Here is a 19,840-nt window from a genome sequence, read left to right on the forward strand (position 1 = left end):
CTGGTAATTTAGATGGGCTCTAGAATGTATAAGAGAGAGGGAGAGAGAGAGAGATTCCAATTTTGCCAAAGAACACAAGACCACCTCACAAGGAAACATCGTCAACACGAGACCGCTTGGAGTCATTTTCTGCAGGATCTTCGGCCGGTCTTTTCGAGGCAGTTTCGGCTTGCTGGATTGGCTGCTTTGCAGGCTTACGTTTGACAAAGGCAGATAAATCTGTTGCTCCCTTGCTAGCTGCATCAAGCTGAGCTTTCTGGTCTGTCTCGGATTGACCGATAATCTGACCCAAAACTCCCTTTAACATAGCCTCGTTGGCATGCTCGTTCTGCTCAATTGAGACAGGTGGTCGGCGCAGATCCACAAGCTGAGTTCTTTCATTAGGAACGAGTCCAAGCAGTAAATATAAATGAAAGACAAGAGAGAAGATACTTACCCTTTGCTCCATCTCGGTGACGATCTCCTTGACATTGGCGATTTTCCGCTTTGTCGCAGTTGCCTTGTCCTCATCCCCATCCTTTTCGGCCTCAAGTCTCTTCTCCTCTTGGGCCATACGGACCTTGCAGCTCGCAATGGCATGTTCCATTTGAGTGGCAGCTTCTTTCCTCATGTCTTCATCAACTCTGGGTTTATCGTTGCCATTCTCCCCATCGCCTTGTTGGACTGATGCAAATTCCAGAGCGAGTGAGAGCTTGTAATGGCACTCAGCAACAGAGGGATCTTCTAGAGGATATAGTGAGTTTCGCAATTCGAGAACAGTCCTCAGGTCAGTGACCGCTTCATTGAATCTCTCTGCCTCCAGCGAGATTTCAGCTTGAAGATCGTGTGTGTCGGCGATCCTTTCCCTGATGTGCTTTATGTCCGAGGATAACACAGTCGATTTTCCTTTGCCTCCGTCACTTTTTTCTGCAGCACTCAGCTTCTTGAGATACAAAACACGGGCAAGATCCAGGACCTCAAACGCATTGGCGAAATCGTCGTCTTCGTCGTCGTCCTCGGCTTGCTCGGCAGTTTCGTCATCCTCGTCCTCGGAGTCAACGAAGTTCTCGTCTCCTGTAAACTGGAAGAACGGCCTAGATTCTGTGGGCTCTGGTCCTTTGTCTGCGTGCTTGGTTGAAGGCGACTTTTCCATCGAATTGGCTATCGCGTCTTGAACAAGGGAATCACATTTCGACCCAGCAGAAGACGCATTCTTTGAAGATGCGGTGCCGGATCGCGGCTGCTGCTCGCCGGCTACCTTAGAGCCAAGGACATCACTTTTACTCACAGCCACGTTGTACAATGACTTTCCGTAGGCATAGAGTAAATCTGCATTCTCAGGGGACAATTCGCCGTTGAGTTCGGCCTGAAGCTCGGTAGCTTGGGAGTACAGCTCCGATGCAGAGTCGTGGTCTTTGGTCGCATCTTTTGCAGCAGCACGTGCGATCAAATCATCGAGTTGGGTTCGTTTCTCTTGCTCAGAGATGGGGGATTGAACGTCTTGGGTATCAGCCATGTTAATGGGATTTTAGTGAAGAGTGAAAGAAATGAAATGAAAACATAAGCAGATAGCCTTATTGGAGTAAGAATAAGACTAAAGTAGAAGAGTCGAGTGAAGTGGGAAAAAAGAAGAAAGAGATTGGAAGAAGCTTTAGCTCCGGCGCGTCACGCGTCGGTTTAATTGAATTCTGGGATCTCTATCTATGTACATCTTTCTCTCTCTCTCTCTCTCTTCATCGCCCTCTCTTCCTCACCCTCTCCTTTCTCATCTATGCATTTACTTTGATTTTTTAACTGGAGCCTCTTCTATTCTGGACTGAATTTCGCTTGAGTTTCCGCATACCCAATTTATGAGGCTTTGTCGCGTTTCTTAAAGTCCCGAGACACCATGAACGCCTCAACACCGCGACATCCTGATCGCTCCAGAATGGCGACAGAGGATCCTATCCCTTCATCCTCGCCTGCATTTGGGACCCCAGCGCGCCCATTTCGAATACCCAAGGGAAATGCGCCTGCCCCCAAAACTTCAATTCTACCAATTTTACTCCCTCCATCAACCCTGCGCCCAATAGCCTTTCGAACCTTCACCCGCAAACACAATCTCACAATTTCCTCATCTGCGCTTCAAACTATAGCAGTGTTCGTGGGCAAGAACTGTGGCTCAGGTTGGCGCGAGGAAGGCCTAGCAGAGCGAGTCCTGGACGAGGTTGCCAAGATATGGAAAAGAGCCGGCGGAGGCGTGATTGTCGAGGAAGGGAAAGGAGCGTCCCTAAAGACAATACTACAAACTCTTGAGGGAAGTATGAGTGGTGGGAGGGTTGTTGTTGGGAAAATAACTTCCCAGGATGGTTCCTTAAAGGCATCCACACTGGGTGTAGATGATGGGCGGGTTGAAACAGTGCGTGATACCACCGCAAAACAAGGGGCCGTTGAGGAAGATGACACACAATTGTCACTTCACCCAAGACATTGGCTCAAAGTGATCAACGCCTTTGATCTTCCGCGCTTGACGTATAACGTTGACAAGAAATACTTCGAAGCCATGAAGTCAAAGCCATCCTTGTTTCCATCGCCATCTCACAAAACAGCGCTATTCCGAGATCGATACAATCTGGTGTATCAACGATTGCTCCGCAATGAATCCTTTCAGAGCTCATTGGGCGTCGCTGGTATTCCTTCACTTCAACGTTCATCGTCTAATCTTGCTCACCGGCAATCCTATAAACTGACGCCCATCGCAAACTTGCTGGGGAGAACTGGAACCTCGCATCTACTACTAGGTTTGCTTGCAATATCTCCTACTGGAGATTTGTCTCTGGTGGACTTGACTGGAAGTGTAGCATTGGACTTGAGCCATGCCCGAATGATACCCGAAGATAGCGCGTGGTTTGCGCCAGGCATGGTTGTTCTTGTCGATGGCGTTTACGAGGAGGAAGAGATGGTAAAAGGTGCTGCATTGGGAGGAAATACTGGAGTTGGGGGTGCAATCGGAGGTCAGTTTGTCGGCATATCAATCTGCGGACCTCCATGTGAGCGACGTGATATCTCGCTAGGAACAAGCAGTCGCTACGGCAGTGGACAGCTGAGTTCTAGCGGGGGATTTGGGTGGGTTGATTTTCTCGGATTGGGAAGTGAACGTGCCCAGGGCGCACGAATGAGAAAAATCCAGGAAAAATGCATACAAGGAAACCAGGACGTACCAGAAAAGACCAGGCTCAAAGTCGCCATCATGAGTGAAGTCAATCTAGACAACATGAAGACGCTGGACGCTTTAAAGAAAGTCTTCAGTACCTACAATGATCTGTCCCTTCCTGAACGTCCACAAGCCTTTGTCTTGATCGGTAATTTTGCACAGAAAGCTATCATCAGTGGAGCTGGCCGAGCTGGGAGTATCGAATACAAAGAATACTTCGACTCGTTGGCGCTGGTTCTATCCGATTTCCCAACGTTGCTACAACACTCGACCTTTGTCTTTGTGCCAGGTGATAATGATCCTTGGGCATCAGCATTCTCTGCTGGTGCAGCATCAACAGTACCACGACAACCTATTCCGGAATTGTTCACCTCTCGAATCAAACGTGCATTTGCAACAGCAAACTCTGAGTTGAATAGGTCCCAAATCCCTGAACCCGCAGGTGATGCAATCTGGACCTCAAACCCGGCACGTCTTTCATGGTTCGGACCGGTGCATGACATCGCCATCTTTAGAGATGATCTCTCGGGAAGACTGAGACGCAGTGCTGTCAACACCACCCTTGACAACGAACTAGATGTCACGATGCAGGAGCTCTCGAGCAGTTCTGTCGGTGATGCGATCTTTGCTGCGGGTGAGAGCCAGGTTGAAGACATGGGCCAGCAACAGGGCACCAAGGTTGCAACCGCCGCGTCCGGAGCGTCAATGGCCCGCAGACTCGTCAAGACTATCCTAGATCAAGGAACAATCTCACCATTTCCGTTACCATTGCGACCCGTTTTATGGGACCATGCCTCGGCCATACAGTTGTACCCACTACCAACCGCATTGGTACTTGCAGACCCCGAGGCTGCACCGTTTTGCATGACCTATGAGGGCTGTCATGTCATGAACCCTGGGCGCTTACTACCGGAAGGTGGTACACCCATGGTCAGATGGGTCGAGTATGATGTGTTACGCAATCGAGGGAAGATCAGGGAAGAGCGTTGTTAGCCTAGTTGAAGGAGTGATTTAATTAAGATTTACGCATCATGAACAAAAATACATTTGGATGCTATGTCATATTCAAGACCTAGGAATACATCGTGAAGAGAACGTTGTAGTTACTCTTGGATTAAAACGGAAAGCCCAAAAAGGTATTGAGCTACGTCGAAGCCCTGGGGCAGATGGAGATGAAAATGGATGAACCTCGGGATTACCACAATGCTTAGTCAATGGTGATGACATCGGTATTTCCTCTGGCTTGTGGAACAGATGTCGAGCCTTGAATGTGCAAGTGTTTCGGGATTTGCTCGGGTTTGACTTCCACTTCTCTGTCGAGTTGAAGATGAGGAGCGTTAAGGCACTCGTGCATCTCGAGTATGAGGTTCCCGACCTTGTTGATACTTGCTACCGCTCCATCTCCAAGACCATTCCAACCATCGCCTTTGGACTGGTAGAGTCTCTCTTGTATAAAAGCTGCGACCTGAGCCCGACCAGACTGATCCATTCCGTTGGCATCCCTTAACATCCAGACCAAGCGGTCCTGGTGCATCGCTGCACTCAAATGGAAACGAGACCTCAGTCGAGGATAGTGAATCAGGTATACAGTCGGTTTGCGCGCGATGATCTGCACAATTGACAGACTTGCCTGATTCGACTGAGGAGTGATCTGGTCTAATGACCGCAGCAGAGGAAGCGTGGTAGCCAAGAGTTGGAGCGTTGATTCAACACCGGCTTCAGTGAACCGCTGATTCAAAGCCACGCTGAGGGGCTCTTGAATCCGGCGATGAGGGCTGGAGGGTTCGAATTTGATGCCCAATTTTAATTGGAAAAGAGGCTTGGTCTTCGAAATAGCATCTGCAACGTCAACGTAGTCAGACAAGGAAGGTCCCTCGGCGCTGATATCAAAGAAAGCAGAAAAATTCTTTTCGGGCCCGTAGGCAAAATCAATTCGCGACAAGGATAAAGATCGAGGCTCCATTCCCTTCCGTATGAGAGACTGCAGAATAGAGAGAACACATTCAAGTCGCTGCAAGATTTCAAACAGACAAGCGACGACGGAATGTCCAGCTGGCACAAGCAAACGAAGCGCGAAGCCAGCACCCTTGTCTTCAATGATTAGCGAATCATCCATCTTTGAGACGAGTGGGACCAAGGATTTGATGCGGGTTTTCAATGTGCCATGAGCCATCATTATGACAGAGCGGCGCTGGCTGTCAATTCCATGGAAAGCCAGTCGAATCATTTCTTTAAATTGCGACTGCTTCTTTACCCCGAAGGGCAACGTGACCCGGAAAGCAGATGGAAGCGTGGATGAGCTGTAGTTGAACAAGAGATCCGGTACTGTGGCATCCTTTTTTAATTGCAATTCTTTCAATGATGGCCAGAAATGCATAGCTGGCAAGTCTGCCAGATAACGCGCATTGGCATGGATAGCCAGGATTCCAGTGAGACCATGGACCAGCTCGGCGCATGTTGTGTAGTTGAGCGGTTTATGCGGAGGAACGAGGGTTTCACTGACCATGTGGGCCTGCGGACCACTCATGCTATGGTCGCCAGCACCATAAAACTGTCCCAGTTTCGCTACCTCCGTTGGCCGAAGTTGAACAAGCCACCAGCGGTCACCATCCATGCTACTGGTCGCTGCAGCAACCCAGTGCCGGTTCCAAAGCCGATGGGTGAAGAAAGCGGTTCGCATTACACCAGGAGGAAACAGCTTGCGGGGATCAAGCCCTAGTACTCTTTGGTTCACAGGTTCGAGACCGAGTGCCTTTGTGCCGGAGTCAATCTCATCCATTGCAGTAATACATCGTAGCCGGGTGACACGAGATAATATCTCTTCTATCGATGATTTATAGAGCCCTCGATCACCATCGAGACGCTCCAACACATGTGGCGTCCCACATAGGGTGATGGACCCTGACATAGGCTCGATAGAAACCCGAAGAGAACGTGAGGCTGTGAGTTGCACATCAAGGAGACAATCTCCAGGTTCTGTAGGCGATAGTGAAGCATGTAGTGATAAGGTGTGATTCGAGAAAAGGATGTGCCTTTTGAGGGTGGTAAATGCGACAGAGAGAAGGTGGGACGTATGTAATGCGATGACGCTTCTCAGAATAAGCTCCATAGATAGATCACTTGAGTTGAACCTGATAGAATCGCCGCTGACCTGCTGCCCGTCACGCATCCACCGGAAGCCGAGGTGGGATATCCCAGACTTTGAGTCACTAGAACTGCCATCGCGGTGACCACTCTTGACTCCGATTTCGAGCCAGCTCTTTGGTCCTGATCTCTGAGGCCAATACTGAACGACAAGTGTTCTATGTAGAAGCTCGATACGTAACGCATCTGCCCAGAGGCCCCGGGAAAGGTCCACGGCTTGCTTGAAGAGAATGTTGATTTTGTTCGTAAGAACGAGACCGTGGAGAAATTGAAAACATCCCATCAAACCGTCATCACGGAGTAAATCGTTGATCTTACCATCAAGTTCATTGAATATTCGACCTTTGGGGATAGGTGATGACGGCGAGAAAAGGAAACGAATGTCCACGAAGAAAAACTGTGATTCCTTTGACTCTTCTGCGACCGAGAGATCAAGTTCAAATTCACCAGAAATTGTGAATGTTACCCGACCATCATGGACTCTGTAATTGCGTAGTGGGACCGGCACTGAATCGTGTAATGCCAATCGTACGCTGATAATTCGGTTGAGTTTAAGTAGCTTTTTGAGAGTTGCTCGTGCTGTCAGTGGCGTGGGAGGTTTGTAACCAAGCTGGTAGGTATGTTAGAGTATTGCAGGTTGCAAATCTATTGGGGGAACTCACATCTGGCAAAGAGGCCACTCGTCCCTTTGATAATACCTCAACGGCTGTTTTTAGATCCGGGTTGGCGACTTGCGCTCGAACAAGATCTCGTTTTACTTCACCGACATACTGGAGGGCTGCATCGTATGATTGGTGTCGTGTGCGAATGAACCCTTGGATATCAATGAGTTTGCTAACATCTGCAGCTTGTCGACTCCACTGCGAAAGGACCAGCAGCTTAATGAATTCGGCTCTTTTGGCATGGGCGAAATCCAACAATCGCAACTTCTTGTGCACATTCTCTGATGACTGGTTGCCGGCTGGTTTTCCATTGGGAGACATCGAACCTCCCGAGGCTGGCACTTGTATCGTAGCCAATTCTGTGATCAACTCTGAGAGCTCATTCCAACATTCCTGTACTGAGCGATTGACTAACGTGCCGAGCGGAAAGAATCCTTGTGTGATATGTGGCAGTTTAAAGGGCGTTTTCGGCATGATTTCCACTGCCTTATCTGCGAGAGTCCGTGAATGTTGATTTGAAGCAGTAGTCCCGCTGGATGCGCCATTGACATAAACTGAGCCATTCATGCCAGAGATATGACCAGACTTATCGGAATTATTAAAGACATTGGGCGCGCCATTCCTAGCCTCGTTGAGGCCTGGCCGCCCGACAGATCCCTCGACGTTGACATTGTCCATGACGACACCGGGCATTTCTGGAAGTACAGCCTAGCTGCTTTGTAATTTTTCCGTCGAAGCTTTCCCCTCCTCGGCCCTCTGCACGATGCAGAACAAGCGACGCAACACAGGCACCGTTCCGGGCTCGGTCCAATCGGGGCTGGGGTAGGAAGGGAAGCCGAGATCAAAGGTAAGGCCAGAGGTAGGTCCTCAATATGATGCCATGCGTTTCACGGACCGTGCAAACAGAACGCCACGCTCATAATCGAAGAAGCTGGGCGCACAGCTTAGAATTCAAATGGGCCCCGAACGGTTGGTCGAGGCTCGGGCGAGGATGGCAACGGATCGGTGTCGAAATCAGTGAAAAGTACTCCGGATCGCACAGGTTTCAAGTTTGACTTGTCTGGCAGCTAGCTGTGACGAAATATGCGATCAGGAAAATAGAAATCTCAAGGATGATCGCAGGGTTGTCGCAATGCGAGGAACGCAGCAAAACAATCTGGTGGGCTGATAGGAAACGAAGGGCAGCGTAACTGTCAAAGTAACTGGGTGAGGTGAATCTAGAGTTTCATGAGTCTGGAAAAGGGACAGCTGGGAAGAAGATGGGTGCCCAGAAGACGACTGGGTCAACAATATATCTCAAGCCCAAGATGATTTGATCAAAGCGCGATGCGCTGCATGCATTCACCCTACCGCCTTCAGTTGAATGCCTTGATGCCTTGATGCCTGATATTGCAATGTATCATATATACAAGGCCGATACAGGGCTGGTATTCAATCGTGTATTGTTGGAAGTACCGCTACAAAGAACACAGTACAACTTTACACTGGCCCTGAAGTTCTCTGTGACTTCCTGATACTCATACCTTGTAAGAGACCTCACCCCAGAAAGTCAACACTGGCCCATATGACCTCATCTCTTTCATACTCGTTTAACCACCTGGGCATTCTTAACCCAAGTGACTTTCAACTGAGATTTATTCCCTTACAACACTGTATGCTTCCTATCTGATTCATAGGTGGGCATGAATTTGGCTTTTTCTTGCCATGAACATACAGGAGAATGTTGAGTGTCTTCCTCAATATCCTGGTGATGACACCCGGCCGACCAGCAAGAGGGAGCTCGCTGGCTGGTATTGCTATGGCTGGGCTGCCGAGGTTTTTGTAGTATGTGCTATGGGTATGTGTGATTCTACTTTTAAATTTCTCTCTCCCCCCCTTTTTTTTATTTTGGGTCTTCATCCTAGACTTTATCTGATCTGAGAAAGGTTCATTTCTTCCGATAACACTGGAACAGCTGGCCCGGGATCGGGGCGTTCTGCTGTCTGACAAAACCACACCATGCAGCGCAAGTTGGACCCCCTCGCTGCCATCACCAGGTTCGGATGCACCGGTCTATCTTCCTCGGGTGTCAGATGGCGGCCAGTGTATCATCTACTTCCTCGGCGCTGAAATCAACACTGCGAGCTTTGCCCTATATACTTTTTCATTGAGCGTTTTGGTTCAGGCAGTCCTGATCATTTCAATGTCAGGAGCCGCTGACCACGGAACTTATCGCAAGAAACTCTTGGTTGTTTTTGCTTTCGTTGGTTCAATTGCGACCATGTTGTTTTTGTTCGTGGTCCCTAAAATTTACCTCCTAGGTGGACTGCTTGCAATCATTTCAAATACTTGCTTTGGTGCATCCTTTGTCCTGTTGAATTCGTTTCTGCCCGTTCTCGTCCGCTACCACCCATCGCTCAAGGAAGGTGAAGAGGTGACGCCGTCAGGTGGTAACGCGACGAGTCCCATTGGCCCTTTGTTTTCTTCGGCCGGAGATATTGACCGAACAAACGTCAGTGACTCCACGCCTCTACTTGGGTCCAACGGGGAAATCCCAAAAACGTCTGCTGCCTCTATCACTTCCCTCGAGCTTAGACTTTCCACCCGCATCTCTTCCAACGGTATCGGTATAGGTTATATCGGTGCAGTGCTTCTACAGGTGCTCTCTATCTTAGTTGTCGTGGTCGTGCGTCCACCAACATTCTCACTACGCGTTGTGCTCTTCCTGATTGGACTATGGTGGTTCTTCTTCACCATCCCGGCAGCCTTGTGGCTGCGCACTCGACCAGGGCCACCTTTATTGGATAGTGACGGCAAACCGCTTCATTCATGGATTGGACACTTGATCTACGCCTGGAAATCTCTTGGGAAAACCATGATGCGGGCGCGGCAACTGAAAGATATCATGATCTTTCTTGCTGCCTGGTTCCTTCTCAGTGACGGAATTGCCACCGTCAGTGGCACTGCTGTCCTGTTTGCAAAAACCCAACTGAACATGAAGCCTGCCGCCCTGGGACTCATTAATGTGATCGTCATGCTTGCAGGAGTATTCGGTGCGTTTTCTTGGAGCTACATATCAAATTTCTTCAACCTACGGGCCTCGCAGACAATTGTTGCGTGCATCCTCCTATTTGAGCTCATTCCACTGTATGGTCTTCTTGGGTTCATCCCGGCTGTGCAACGCGTGGGTCTAGGCCTTCATCAACCTTGGGAAATGTATCCTTTGGGGGCCGTTTATGGCCTAGTGATGGGTGGATTATCATCTTACTGTCGAAGTTTCTTCGGACAACTCATTCCCCCAGGTTACGAAGCGGCTTTCTATGCGCTGTACGCAATCACCGACAAAGGGTCCAGCGTTTTTGGGCCAGCCATTGTTGGCGCCATTACGGATCGCTACGGTGAGATTCGACCTGCATTTGTGTTCTTGGCAATTTTAATTATTGTGCCACTACCACTTATGCTGTTGGTGGATGTTGACCGTGGAAAACGAGATGCTTTAGCACTGGGAGTCGAATTGGATGGCATACCGCAACGACCTGAATATGGGACCATATCTGACGGTCAAGTCAGTCCGATCGAAAACTAATGTGTGACTGTGATCTGTCAAGCAGGATTGCTTTTTTATATTGGTAGACTAGTCCAAAAGTAAAAAGGGCAATTATTATAGGTATAGATGAACCTCGGGATTGCTTCAAATAAGGCCACTTGTCAACACCCAAAGGGCTTATGTCCGTTCCCATTTTAGTATATACCGGTACTCTGTATCTTCTATTATATCTGCATTGAAGTGTCTAGTACTCGAATTTCCCCATAAATTAGCTGAATAGTGGAGGTACCAGGTACTTAAAGGTCCCTTGCAGCCCTGCATAGCCCAGTCACAAAGCTCCACCTTGAGTGAACAAACTGTCCTCAAGTTCCCTTCTCCCTCCCCCCCATAAAACCTTCCCCCCAATTTGTCCCTACTTCATTCTTCTAACATTGAGCATCTGGGGTTCTTGTTTGATTTATCTACAATTATGCGGTCTTTCGCCCCCCTAGTACTAACTCTTCTTGGAGCTACTGCAGTTCACGCTGCTGAGCCTGAAGTTGTCGACGCTGACGCCAATGTCGTCACTTTGACAACCGATACCTTTGACGACTTCGTCAAAGAACACCCTTTGGTGCTTGCCGAGTTCTATGCGCCTTGGTGTGGTCACTGCAAGGCCCTTGCCCCCAAATACGAAGAGGCTGCCACTGAGCTGAAGGCCAAGGATATTCCCGTGGTCAAGGTGGATTGCACCGTGGAGGAGGAGCTGTGCCGAACCTACGAAGTTGATGGCTACCCAACTCTGAAGGTCTTCCGTGGCCCTGATTCGCACAAGCCCTATGCTGGTGCCCGCCAGTCCGACGCGTAAGTCATTCGGCCCTATTGGTTCTTGTGCTTGAAAAGTAAGAAACTAACGCGTATCTTGGATAGAATCGTCTCATACATGACCAAGCAGTCTATGCCCGCCGTTTCAAACGTAAACGAGGAGAACCTGGAGGAATTCAAGGCCTTGGATAAGATTGTGATTATCGGGTACGTGGCTGCTGATGACAAGGCCGCCAACAAGAGTTTCACTTCGTTCGCTGAATCCCAGCGTGACAACTTCCTCTTTGCTGCTTCCAACGATGCTGCTCTCGCCAAGGCCGAGGGCGCCAAGCAGCCCTCCATTGTTCTCTACAAGGACTTTGATGAGAAGAAGGCCGTCTACGACGGAAAGCTGGAGGATGAGGCAATCCTCGAATGGGTCAAGACCGCTAGCACTCCTCTTGTTGGCGAGCTTGGTCCCGAGACTTACTCAAAGTACATGGCGGTATTTTTCCCCTACCTTTCTGTCCCGTATTTGAGCAAGAAATGAAACTGACTTTCTCCAACAATTTAGGCCGGTATTCCCCTGGCTTACATCTTCGCTGAGACTCCTGAAGAGCGCGAGCAGTTCGCTGCTGACTTCCGTCCCATCGCCGAGGCCCACCGTGGAGCTATCAACATTGTTACTCTTGATGCTAAGCTCTTCGGCGCTCACGCTGGCAACCTCAACCTGGAGCCCGAGAAGTTCCCTGCTTTCGCTATCCAGGACACCACCAAGAACGCCAAGTACCCTTACGATCAGAACAAGAAGATTGATGCCAAGGATATTGGCAAGTTTATCAAGGACGTCCTCGACGGCAAGGTTGACCCTAGCCTCAAGTCCGAGCCCATTCCCGAGACTCAGGAGGGAGCTGTCACCGTTGTTGTTGGGCGCACCTACCAAGAAATTGTCATCGACAATGAGAAGGACGTCCTGATTGAGTTTTACGCTCCCTGGTGCGGACACTGCAAGTCGTAAGTTTTGTCACAGCTCATGTGTATTTTTTTCCCCCGCAAATCACTTACCATCACTAGCCTTGCTCCTAAGTATGACGAACTTGCTGCCCTCTACGCCGATGTCCCCGAGCTGAATGAGAAGGTCACTATCGCCAAAGTTGACGCCACTGCCAACGATGTGCCCGATTCCATCACTGGCTTCCCCACTATCAAGCTTTATCCCGCCGGTGCCAAGGACTCCCCTATTGAGTATTCTGGTTCTCGCACCGTTGAGGACCTTGTCACCTTCATCAAGGAGAACGGCAAGTACCAGGTGGACGGCCTGGGCAATGGCGCTAAGCAGCCCGAGGAGCGTGCTGAGGTCACTGCTGCCCCCAAGGCCACTGAGTCTCCTGCATCTGATGAGAAGGATGCTCACGATGAGCTTTAAGCGCTTACTCGCTTTTTCGAATATGTAACGCAATATCTTGTATTCTTTGTCTGAACTCGAACTATATTCGACTCCATGTTATTTCCCACAGATCTCTATATCAAAGTCTAGACTTGATAGTGGCTTTTATGAATTTCGTAAATCAGTATATAGGTAAGTACGGAGTAACTCAGTAAGAATCTCCATTAGATGACAAATTCGGAAGCTCCGATCCTATGAAGATCTCATCACAGCCGATCTCAGCCTTGCAGTTTAGTCGCGTCGCGTAAAGGCGCGTCGGCCTCTTATCGTCTCCGGAATCCCCAACAACCTTGAAACTTCGCGGTCAACTCTTTAATCTTCCCATTTATCCATCATGATCAGTCCTGCCATCAAAAGAAAATCGGAGCATCACTCAGCCCCTGATTCGAAAAAAATCAAAGGTGGAAGCATCACTGCATTCTTTGGAGCTCCAAAGCCGAAACCCCCGAGCAATCAATCAACTTCAACCTCGACACCGACCCGGCCAAGCAGCTTTGATAAAGCAAAATGGGTTGCTTCCTTGACACCAGAACAAAAGGAATTATTGCAGTTGGAGATCAATACCTTGGATGAGAGCTGGCTCGCTCACTTGAAGGATGAAGTGGTCAGCACTGAATTCTTGAACTTGAAGCGTTTCCTGAAGAAGGAGAAAGATTCCAAAGTGAAGGTCTTTCCACCAGAAGAGGATGTCTATTCTTGGTAAATCACATCACCCGTTCTAGCCCAACCCCGCGTGCTGATCAGACCGTAGGTCCCGATACACACCTCTGCACAATGTCAAAGTAGTTATCATTGGCCAAGATCCGTATCACAACCACAACCAAGCCCATGGGCTATGTTTCTCCGTTCGTGCCCCCGTACGAGCCCCACCATCATTGCTCAATATCTACAAGGGTATCAAGGTCGACTATCCTGACTTCGAGTCACCACCCGATAAGGGAGGACTACTCATACCTTGGGCTGAGCGTGGCATCCTGATGCTCAACACTTGCCTTACTGTTCGTGCCCACCAGGCCAACAGTCATTCCAACAAGGGCTGGGAGAAATTCACGCAGAAAGTCATCGATCTCGTTGCTCGGGTACGAACCAACGGCGTCGTCTTCCTTGCTTGGGGCCGGCCTGCGGGAACTAGAGTCGCAAAAATCAATAAAGAGAAGCATTGCATTCTGCAATCGGTGCATCCCAGTCCTTTGAGTGCGCATAATGGCTTTGTGAGTAGATCATCTTCTAAAGACTTGATTTTTCCTTGAAACTCTTCTTGGCTGACAGGCTGATATATATACATATATAGTTCCAAAATGGACACTTCAAGAAATGCAATGATTGGCTCGCTTCACGGTACGGAGAAGATGAAATCATTGACTGGAGCTTAGTGCCATCCAAAAACCCTCTGTTGGCCCCTTGCGTTTCTGACAAGGAAGATTCGACGACATTGACCAACAACGTGCCAGTTGAGCCTCAATCTGCCAAGGTGGAGGGTATCAAACTCCCTGGTGAGGTTGATGAGTTTGATGATGATGACGCTATTGAAGCCCTGGTAGCAGCTGAAGCAGCCGGGACTTCTTCAGATCCAATTTAGACTACTGAATACCTACACACCTATCATGAAGTCTCCCGAGGTCACTTTGCTGGCTTAGAAAAGTCCCGTGTTGGCTATGTTTCCATGTTGTTTCAGCCGGGAGTGGGAGGTATTCAAGGCGTTCAAAAGCCGCATGATATTTCAGATTAATTTCGGACCTACTTGCATATTTAATTATCTGAATCCATTGAAGTAGAAAACATGCACATCCTATATGTACTACGCTTTAAGCTCATTTTGGCTCGCGAGGTCCAGCCTCAGCTTCTTATCGATAAGCCAATCTCGATCGCGACCAAAACTTTCCCCTATCAAAAAGCACCTTGTCAATGATTTCCCTAGATGGAACTCACTTGGCTCCCGGATATCCCTCAGTCGCGGAGTCGCACTCGAGCTTTGCGGGCATGTCCCACATGCCAACGATCAAAGGTGCGTATGTGATGGGAAGATTGAACCCAGCAATCGTCCATCTAACCTCCCAACAGAAACGATGCCGACATTTAATCCCTAAATGGGAGCCCTCCAATACTCCGGATCGACGGTCGCCACAATTGAACGATGACCCTGGGAGGGCCACTCACAGAGATGTCTTGAATCGTGAGCAGCTTCCTGCATCCGTGGGCACAGACCGAGCACGCACAACATCCGATAATCCAGCTTCGTTATCGGTCCCTGCCACCGAGCGTTTTGTGGGAGATCTCAATCCAGAATCCCTGATTCGCGAGAGATTACAGGAGCCGACTGGGACCCCTTTAAGGGATCGTATCGGGCTCTGGATCAACTCTCCAGCTGCACAGAAAGCGAAGCCGCGGAGCATACAGAGAGGACCAGCCACAGCTGAAGACTGTATGACAAATTTCCCGGCCGAAACGGCAATTAATAGCCAAGATACTGCATCGTTACTTCACCAGCGGTTTACTGCAGGGATGCAAGCACGCGAACGACTACCCCTAGGGACGCGGCAGTATTTGTCCGCTATCTACTTCTCCAAGCTTAACCACATTGTACCAATAGTCGACCAGGGATTCATCCAAGCCCAAGCGGAAGGGTTGTCATCGGTATTTCTAGAAAAAGCCATATGCCTCGCCGCAGCGAAGACCCCTGCGGCCAATCCGTACTTACGCCTTGTGTCAGGCGGCCCCATTCTATCGTCACGCCGATTCTGTTCTGAGATATACCAGGCGCTAGTTGTCGCCATGGACGCAGAGCTAGAGCAGGACCGGTTGACACGGATCCGCATCCTTGCACTCATGTCATTGCATTGTGAGGGTCTTGAAGGGGCTGAGGCAGCGTCTCTGCACCTCTGTCAAGCCATTCACCAGGCCCAGACGGTAGGATTGCATCTTGGCCGACCAAATCAAACCTCTACAGATTCTCTGACCAAACTTTTTTGGTGTCTATGGACATTGGACAAGATGCATGCAAGTATCGGTGGCCGACCAGTTCTTCTAGCGGACCGTGATATTGGGGTTGTGAAGCCCAGTGTCGGGCCTCAGACGTCACGAGGGGCTTTTGAGGTGTGGCTTGCTATTTCAGACCTGCTCGCAACCGTGATATCGTTCTATCGACCCTCCGCAGATACCACAAGTGGATGGGAGGAGGCGTTCCCTGCATTTGAGGATATCGTGGGGGAGAATACCCAAGATAACCTGGATTTTACTACTCTAGGTATGTCAGTCATGGAAATCTCTGCTGTGCCGTCCGGATTTTGAACTAACCGCGAACAGGCTTCTTGGAGCTTTATTATCATTCTGTGGCTATTCTGTCCTGTCGGTATAACCCCACCGAGACCATCGATAGCACCAGGCTTTCATCTGTCAGGCAAGGACTAGCAGCTATTCGCATTCACTCCATCGTCGCATCGGAATGTACAGATGATCTACCCCCTCTTCCAGTCGTGCCATACTCTGTCACCTTGTCAATGGGTGTCTCATACCGACAACTCCGCTCGAGCAGACTTATCACGCACCTTGACCGAGCGAAAGCTAGCCTTGAGGCGTGTCGCTCTGTTCTAGAAAACCTTAGTCCATACTGGTATTCCGCCGAGGCGATGGCCCGGCTGGGCCAAAAAGCCTTGCACCAGATCCAAGGCAAACCACAATCCTCTCGAACAAACCCTATGGGTCCACAGCATGTGGCAGAGCCCTCGCACGAACAAGTCAAGGCCGATAACTCGGTACCAGAGGGCCCAGAGCCGATCAATTCCGTATCCCAAGGCAATGATTCCCCCCGAGCCAAGAGGCAGCGCAATGACGGCTTTGGAATCGCAACCGTGTCTCCGACGCCGGAAATCGCAATGGGTGCCCTCCAACCCTCAGTGGGGGATCTGGATACATCTATACAAGAGGGGTTTGCAGACATTGACACATTGTTTGGAGAGTTCCTAGATATCTCTCTACCCACCAATTTTTGGGATCCTATTTTTATGGACACTCCAGGCCAAACGAATGATCTGCAGTCGTAATCATCATCATTATAAATATATACTGTGTATAAAAAGAAATGAAAAGGAACTATACATGATGCAGCATGAATTTTGATACCGGCCCATTCGTCTGTGCCAACCTTCCAATGGACATACATAGAGGCACGCGAAAAACCGTTCATCGTATTTACAGACCAGGGACTGACTGTACTCAAGTCCGAGTTGCCCTCTCGGGTATAGCACTCAGTCTGAAATTTTCATAGCCTGATGTTCGGACGTGCTGTTATCTGCCAAATGAGCGAAATCAACAGCCTTGGTATCAAAGCCCATCATATTCACGTTATCAACGTCAAAATCAAACCCCTTCTCCTGATCTGGGGCACCATTTTGGTGGGCATTGTCGTCAGCAAAGAAATCGGTATTGCCCGGATCATCAAAGTTGATGAGGGCGTCAAAGTCGTTCTGGGTAACCTCGGCATCATTTGCGAGATCCATGAGTTCGGTGAGACTCATTTCATTAGGCATAACAAAGGCATCGCGACCCTTGTTGCGGTTGACATTTGGATTGAGGTTATTCGTGCTGCCGTTTTCGCTTTCATCGGAGTGCGGCGGCGTTGAAGCGAAGAGGTCTCCGGTAGACAGTCCGCCCGCGGCATGACCGGAGAGTTTGGGGTATGTAAGGTCTGGGATCTTCTGGGCGAGGGAATCCGGCGGGGGTGTCAAGGTGTGCAGGCGGGAGGGAGTGGTGGTAGGGTCGAAGGGGTCTGTGGATGTGGTAGGTTGGTCGCGAGGATGTGAGGCAGAAGAAGATTGGACGTCTTGGGGGGAGACGGTGAGCTGGATGCCTGCTTTGCGGATTGCGGCTTCGAGGAAGGAGGTGGCGAAGTCTGCGGAGGCGTAAATTTCGCGTAGCCGCTGAAGGATGCGCATGCATTGATAGAAGCGATGGAGGCTTGTCATACGGATACTTGGGTCGGTGGACTTGATGTCGAGGAGATGGATGATGACAGCTGGTAGGAGGACTGTGACGCCGGTGGTAGGATAGTATCGGGTCAAGTCGAGGCAATGCAGGTCCTGGGCGATGGCAGTGATCTCGACTGCGGCGAATCGCACCTTATTTCGGGACATGTCTTGAAGTTCGGCGTCTGTGGATGGGTAAGGAATTGCGGGGAGAACTTGTGGGCGGTGCAGAGCGCTAGATGTAGTGAGGTAGACCATCTTCAACAAGGCACGGTGAGAGTGAAGCACTTCCTCTGCTTCGGATAGCTTCGATCCACTAGAGGCTGCATATTGGGTTTCGATAGGGAGGTTGGCCAGCCAGTCCTCCAATTCCTGGTCACAGCTGCGTACCTCGAAGGTCTCCGCGGTGGATTTCTTCGGGACGAGCATCATCGTGGTCTCCATAGTGCCACCAAACTTATGGCTGAGGACTGAATACTGGGCAGATAATACATGGCTGACGCAAAGACAGAGCTTGGCTTTCTCGATGAACATCAATGCGAGCTCGCGTTGATGGTTGACATTCTGAAGAATCTCCGAGTTACCAACGATAGCCACAATCTCGGGGGAGAAAGGACGAAATTCAAAGTCATCGAGACTCAGCATGGGCACATCACAATCATCATCCTTGACACGCATGGGCCGTCGCATGCCTAGGGCGATCAGTCGGTCGCGGGTGTAGGTACTCCACCAGATCCGCTTCCACATCCGTTGGCGACGCACATCCATCCGCGAGTTTCCGGGATCCCGGTGCAGACCGATTGTGTGGGCCAAAGACAGGCTGACACCCATCCAGTGCCAGGTGTCCTTTTGGTCATCGGGAGTCTCGTACCAGTAGGTCATGAGAAGAAGCGACTGTACGAGCGAGATGCGGTCCACCTCGTAGTCAAAATCGTACAGGAGACGGGCTCGTTGGAAAAACACCTTCCGCGCAACCTTACGAGTCTGGTAACCGGCGGCCTGCAAATGCTTCATATCAATAAAGGCCACGCCGGCGAACATGACGGCCTGGAAGAGCAGCAGACTGATGCGGTGGATTCCATCGTTCTGCACGATATTCTCCAAGAACTCCTCGAGGTCGAGTAAGGGCATGTAAGTATGAACATAGTGAATGTAGCTCTTCAAGAGCTCGTTCCGTAGTGTGACATCGGGAATGGTCAAGGCACCCTTGACGGCCAAGTAGTCAATGTCCTCTTTCTGAAGTCGTGCCGGCAGTCCCCGGATGTAATCTGGAAGGAACCCACTGGCGGATCGTGTATTGCCAAAATTGGGGTCTAGTAATTGCTGAATTTGCGAGGTCACATTGGCTAGTGGCATAGAGGCGGGAACTGCTGGGTTCGGGGCCATGCGGCGTCGATAGTGCCCATCGGAGCCAATGCGTTGAGCTTGATTTTGATCTGTTTATTTTGTTCTCTGGTCAGCCAACTGGGGTTCCGGGGAGTTCCAAAAAAGAAAAGAAGTGACGAACATAGCAGATGAGGCATATGTTGGCCCTGGTCCAGATCCACCGAGGCCTGCGAGGGAGAGGTGGGCACCAAATCAGCCAACCCTGGAAGGTCACTGAGTCGGTGGAAAGGATTCTCCTCCGAGGCCTCTGGAGATTCAGAGTGGTTCTCAATTTCAACGCGAGATTTCCTAGATCACATGTCAGTGGTGTTTTTATAAGTCAATCTTTTTTTTTTCTTCCTCTTCAATTCCACTAACTTTCTGCGTTTACTCTCCGTGACCACACATTCAACCTGATCTAAACGGCAGTTTGTGCATGGAGAGCCATTCTCAACCACATCACAGCGCACTTTACGGGCACGACAACAGCAGCAGGCTTTTGAGGCACGTCTCTTCACGGGACGATTATGAGAGAGCCCGGCGGTCGAAGCCTTTCGTTTCCCAGATTCGGTATCAGTCATCTTGCGTTATTGTGTTCGGGGGCGAATGGGGAACATTCGAGTTATATAGAGATCCTAAGCATGTGATAGTGAAAAGGGACGAATGTCATAGATGAGCATGTGAAATAGAAAGAAGAGGAAAAGGACAAAAAGCTGAAAAAGAGAAAGAGGGAAATCCTCTTTTTTTTATTTAATCGAAGGTTTATGCCCCAGGTTCCCA

General features: G+C 49.8%; 9 protein-coding genes across 9 annotated transcripts; 6 read left to right on the forward strand and 3 right to left on the reverse strand.

The window, feature by feature from the left end:
• Positions 1 to 85: 85 nt before the first annotated feature.
• On the reverse strand, positions 86 to 1,495 carry N7500_000191 (SHNi-TPR domain-containing protein; the record flags this gene model as incomplete). The annotated part of the gene is made up of 2 exons (XM_056671337.1): positions 86 to 367; positions 437 to 1,495. The coding sequence occupies 2 exons, from the start codon at positions 1,493 to 1,495 to the stop codon at positions 86 to 88; spliced, it is 1,341 nt and encodes a 446-aa protein (XP_056536910.1).
• A 372-nt stretch (positions 1,496 to 1,867) lies between these two features.
• N7500_000192 (DNA polymerase epsilon noncatalytic subunit) lies at positions 1,868 to 4,165 on the forward strand (the record flags this gene model as incomplete). Its single annotated transcript, XM_056671338.1, has 1 exon — positions 1,868 to 4,165. The coding sequence occupies one exon, from the start codon at positions 1,868 to 1,870 to the stop codon at positions 4,163 to 4,165; it is 2,298 nt and encodes a 765-aa protein (XP_056536911.1).
• Positions 4,166 to 4,379: 214 nt separating this feature from the next.
• N7500_000193 (mediator of RNA polymerase II transcription subunit 14) lies at positions 4,380 to 7,671 on the reverse strand (the record flags this gene model as incomplete). The annotated part of the gene is made up of 2 exons (XM_056671339.1): positions 4,380 to 6,926; positions 6,979 to 7,671. 2 exons carry the CDS (start codon positions 7,669 to 7,671, stop codon positions 4,380 to 4,382), a joined length of 3,240 nt encoding a protein of 1,079 aa, XP_056536912.1.
• A 429-nt stretch (positions 7,672 to 8,100) lies between these two features.
• Positions 8,101 to 8,492, forward strand: N7500_000194 (uncharacterized protein; the record flags this gene model as incomplete). The annotated part of the gene is made up of 2 exons (XM_056671340.1): positions 8,101 to 8,184; positions 8,301 to 8,492. Coding segments are annotated over 2 exons (276 nt in total), but the record flags the coding sequence as incomplete, so codon positions are not given.
• Positions 8,493 to 8,682: 190 nt separating this feature from the next.
• Positions 8,683 to 10,543, forward strand: atg22-1 (putative autophagy protein Atg22; the record flags this gene model as incomplete). Its single annotated transcript, XM_056671341.1, has 2 exons — positions 8,683 to 8,815; positions 8,904 to 10,543. 2 exons carry the CDS (start codon positions 8,683 to 8,685, stop codon positions 10,541 to 10,543), a joined length of 1,773 nt encoding a protein of 590 aa, XP_056536914.1.
• A 430-nt stretch (positions 10,544 to 10,973) lies between these two features.
• Positions 10,974 to 12,713, forward strand: pdiA (protein disulfide isomerase PDI1; the record flags this gene model as incomplete). The annotated part of the gene is made up of 4 exons (XM_056671342.1): positions 10,974 to 11,347; positions 11,414 to 11,792; positions 11,862 to 12,301; positions 12,362 to 12,713. The coding sequence occupies 4 exons, from the start codon at positions 10,974 to 10,976 to the stop codon at positions 12,711 to 12,713; spliced, it is 1,545 nt and encodes a 514-aa protein (XP_056536915.1).
• Positions 12,714 to 13,068: 355 nt separating this feature from the next.
• N7500_000197 (uracil-DNA glycosylase) lies at positions 13,069 to 14,313 on the forward strand (the record flags this gene model as incomplete). The annotated part of the gene is made up of 3 exons (XM_056671343.1): positions 13,069 to 13,433; positions 13,486 to 13,945; positions 14,026 to 14,313. The coding sequence occupies 3 exons, from the start codon at positions 13,069 to 13,071 to the stop codon at positions 14,311 to 14,313; spliced, it is 1,113 nt and encodes a 370-aa protein (XP_056536916.1).
• A 339-nt stretch (positions 14,314 to 14,652) lies between these two features.
• N7500_000198 (transcription factor domain-containing protein) lies at positions 14,653 to 16,774 on the forward strand (the record flags this gene model as incomplete). The annotated part of the gene is made up of 3 exons (XM_056671344.1): positions 14,653 to 14,739; positions 14,796 to 15,978; positions 16,038 to 16,774. 3 exons carry the CDS (start codon positions 14,653 to 14,655, stop codon positions 16,772 to 16,774), a joined length of 2,007 nt encoding a protein of 668 aa, XP_056536917.1.
• A 204-nt stretch (positions 16,775 to 16,978) lies between these two features.
• On the reverse strand, positions 16,979 to 19,641 carry farB1 (putative C6 transcription factor (Ctf1B); the record flags this gene model as incomplete). Its single annotated transcript, XM_056671345.1, has 3 exons — positions 16,979 to 19,131; positions 19,203 to 19,369; positions 19,439 to 19,641. The coding sequence occupies 3 exons, from the start codon at positions 19,639 to 19,641 to the stop codon at positions 16,979 to 16,981; spliced, it is 2,523 nt and encodes an 840-aa protein (XP_056536918.1).
• Positions 19,642 to 19,840: the final 199 nt, after the last annotated feature.

Source organism: Penicillium coprophilum (genome assembly GCF_028826855.1).
Source record: "Penicillium coprophilum strain IBT 35676 chromosome Unknown utg000001l_segment0_segment0, whole genome shotgun sequence".
NCBI classification, from domain to species: domain Eukaryota; kingdom Fungi; phylum Ascomycota; class Eurotiomycetes; order Eurotiales; family Aspergillaceae; genus Penicillium; species Penicillium coprophilum.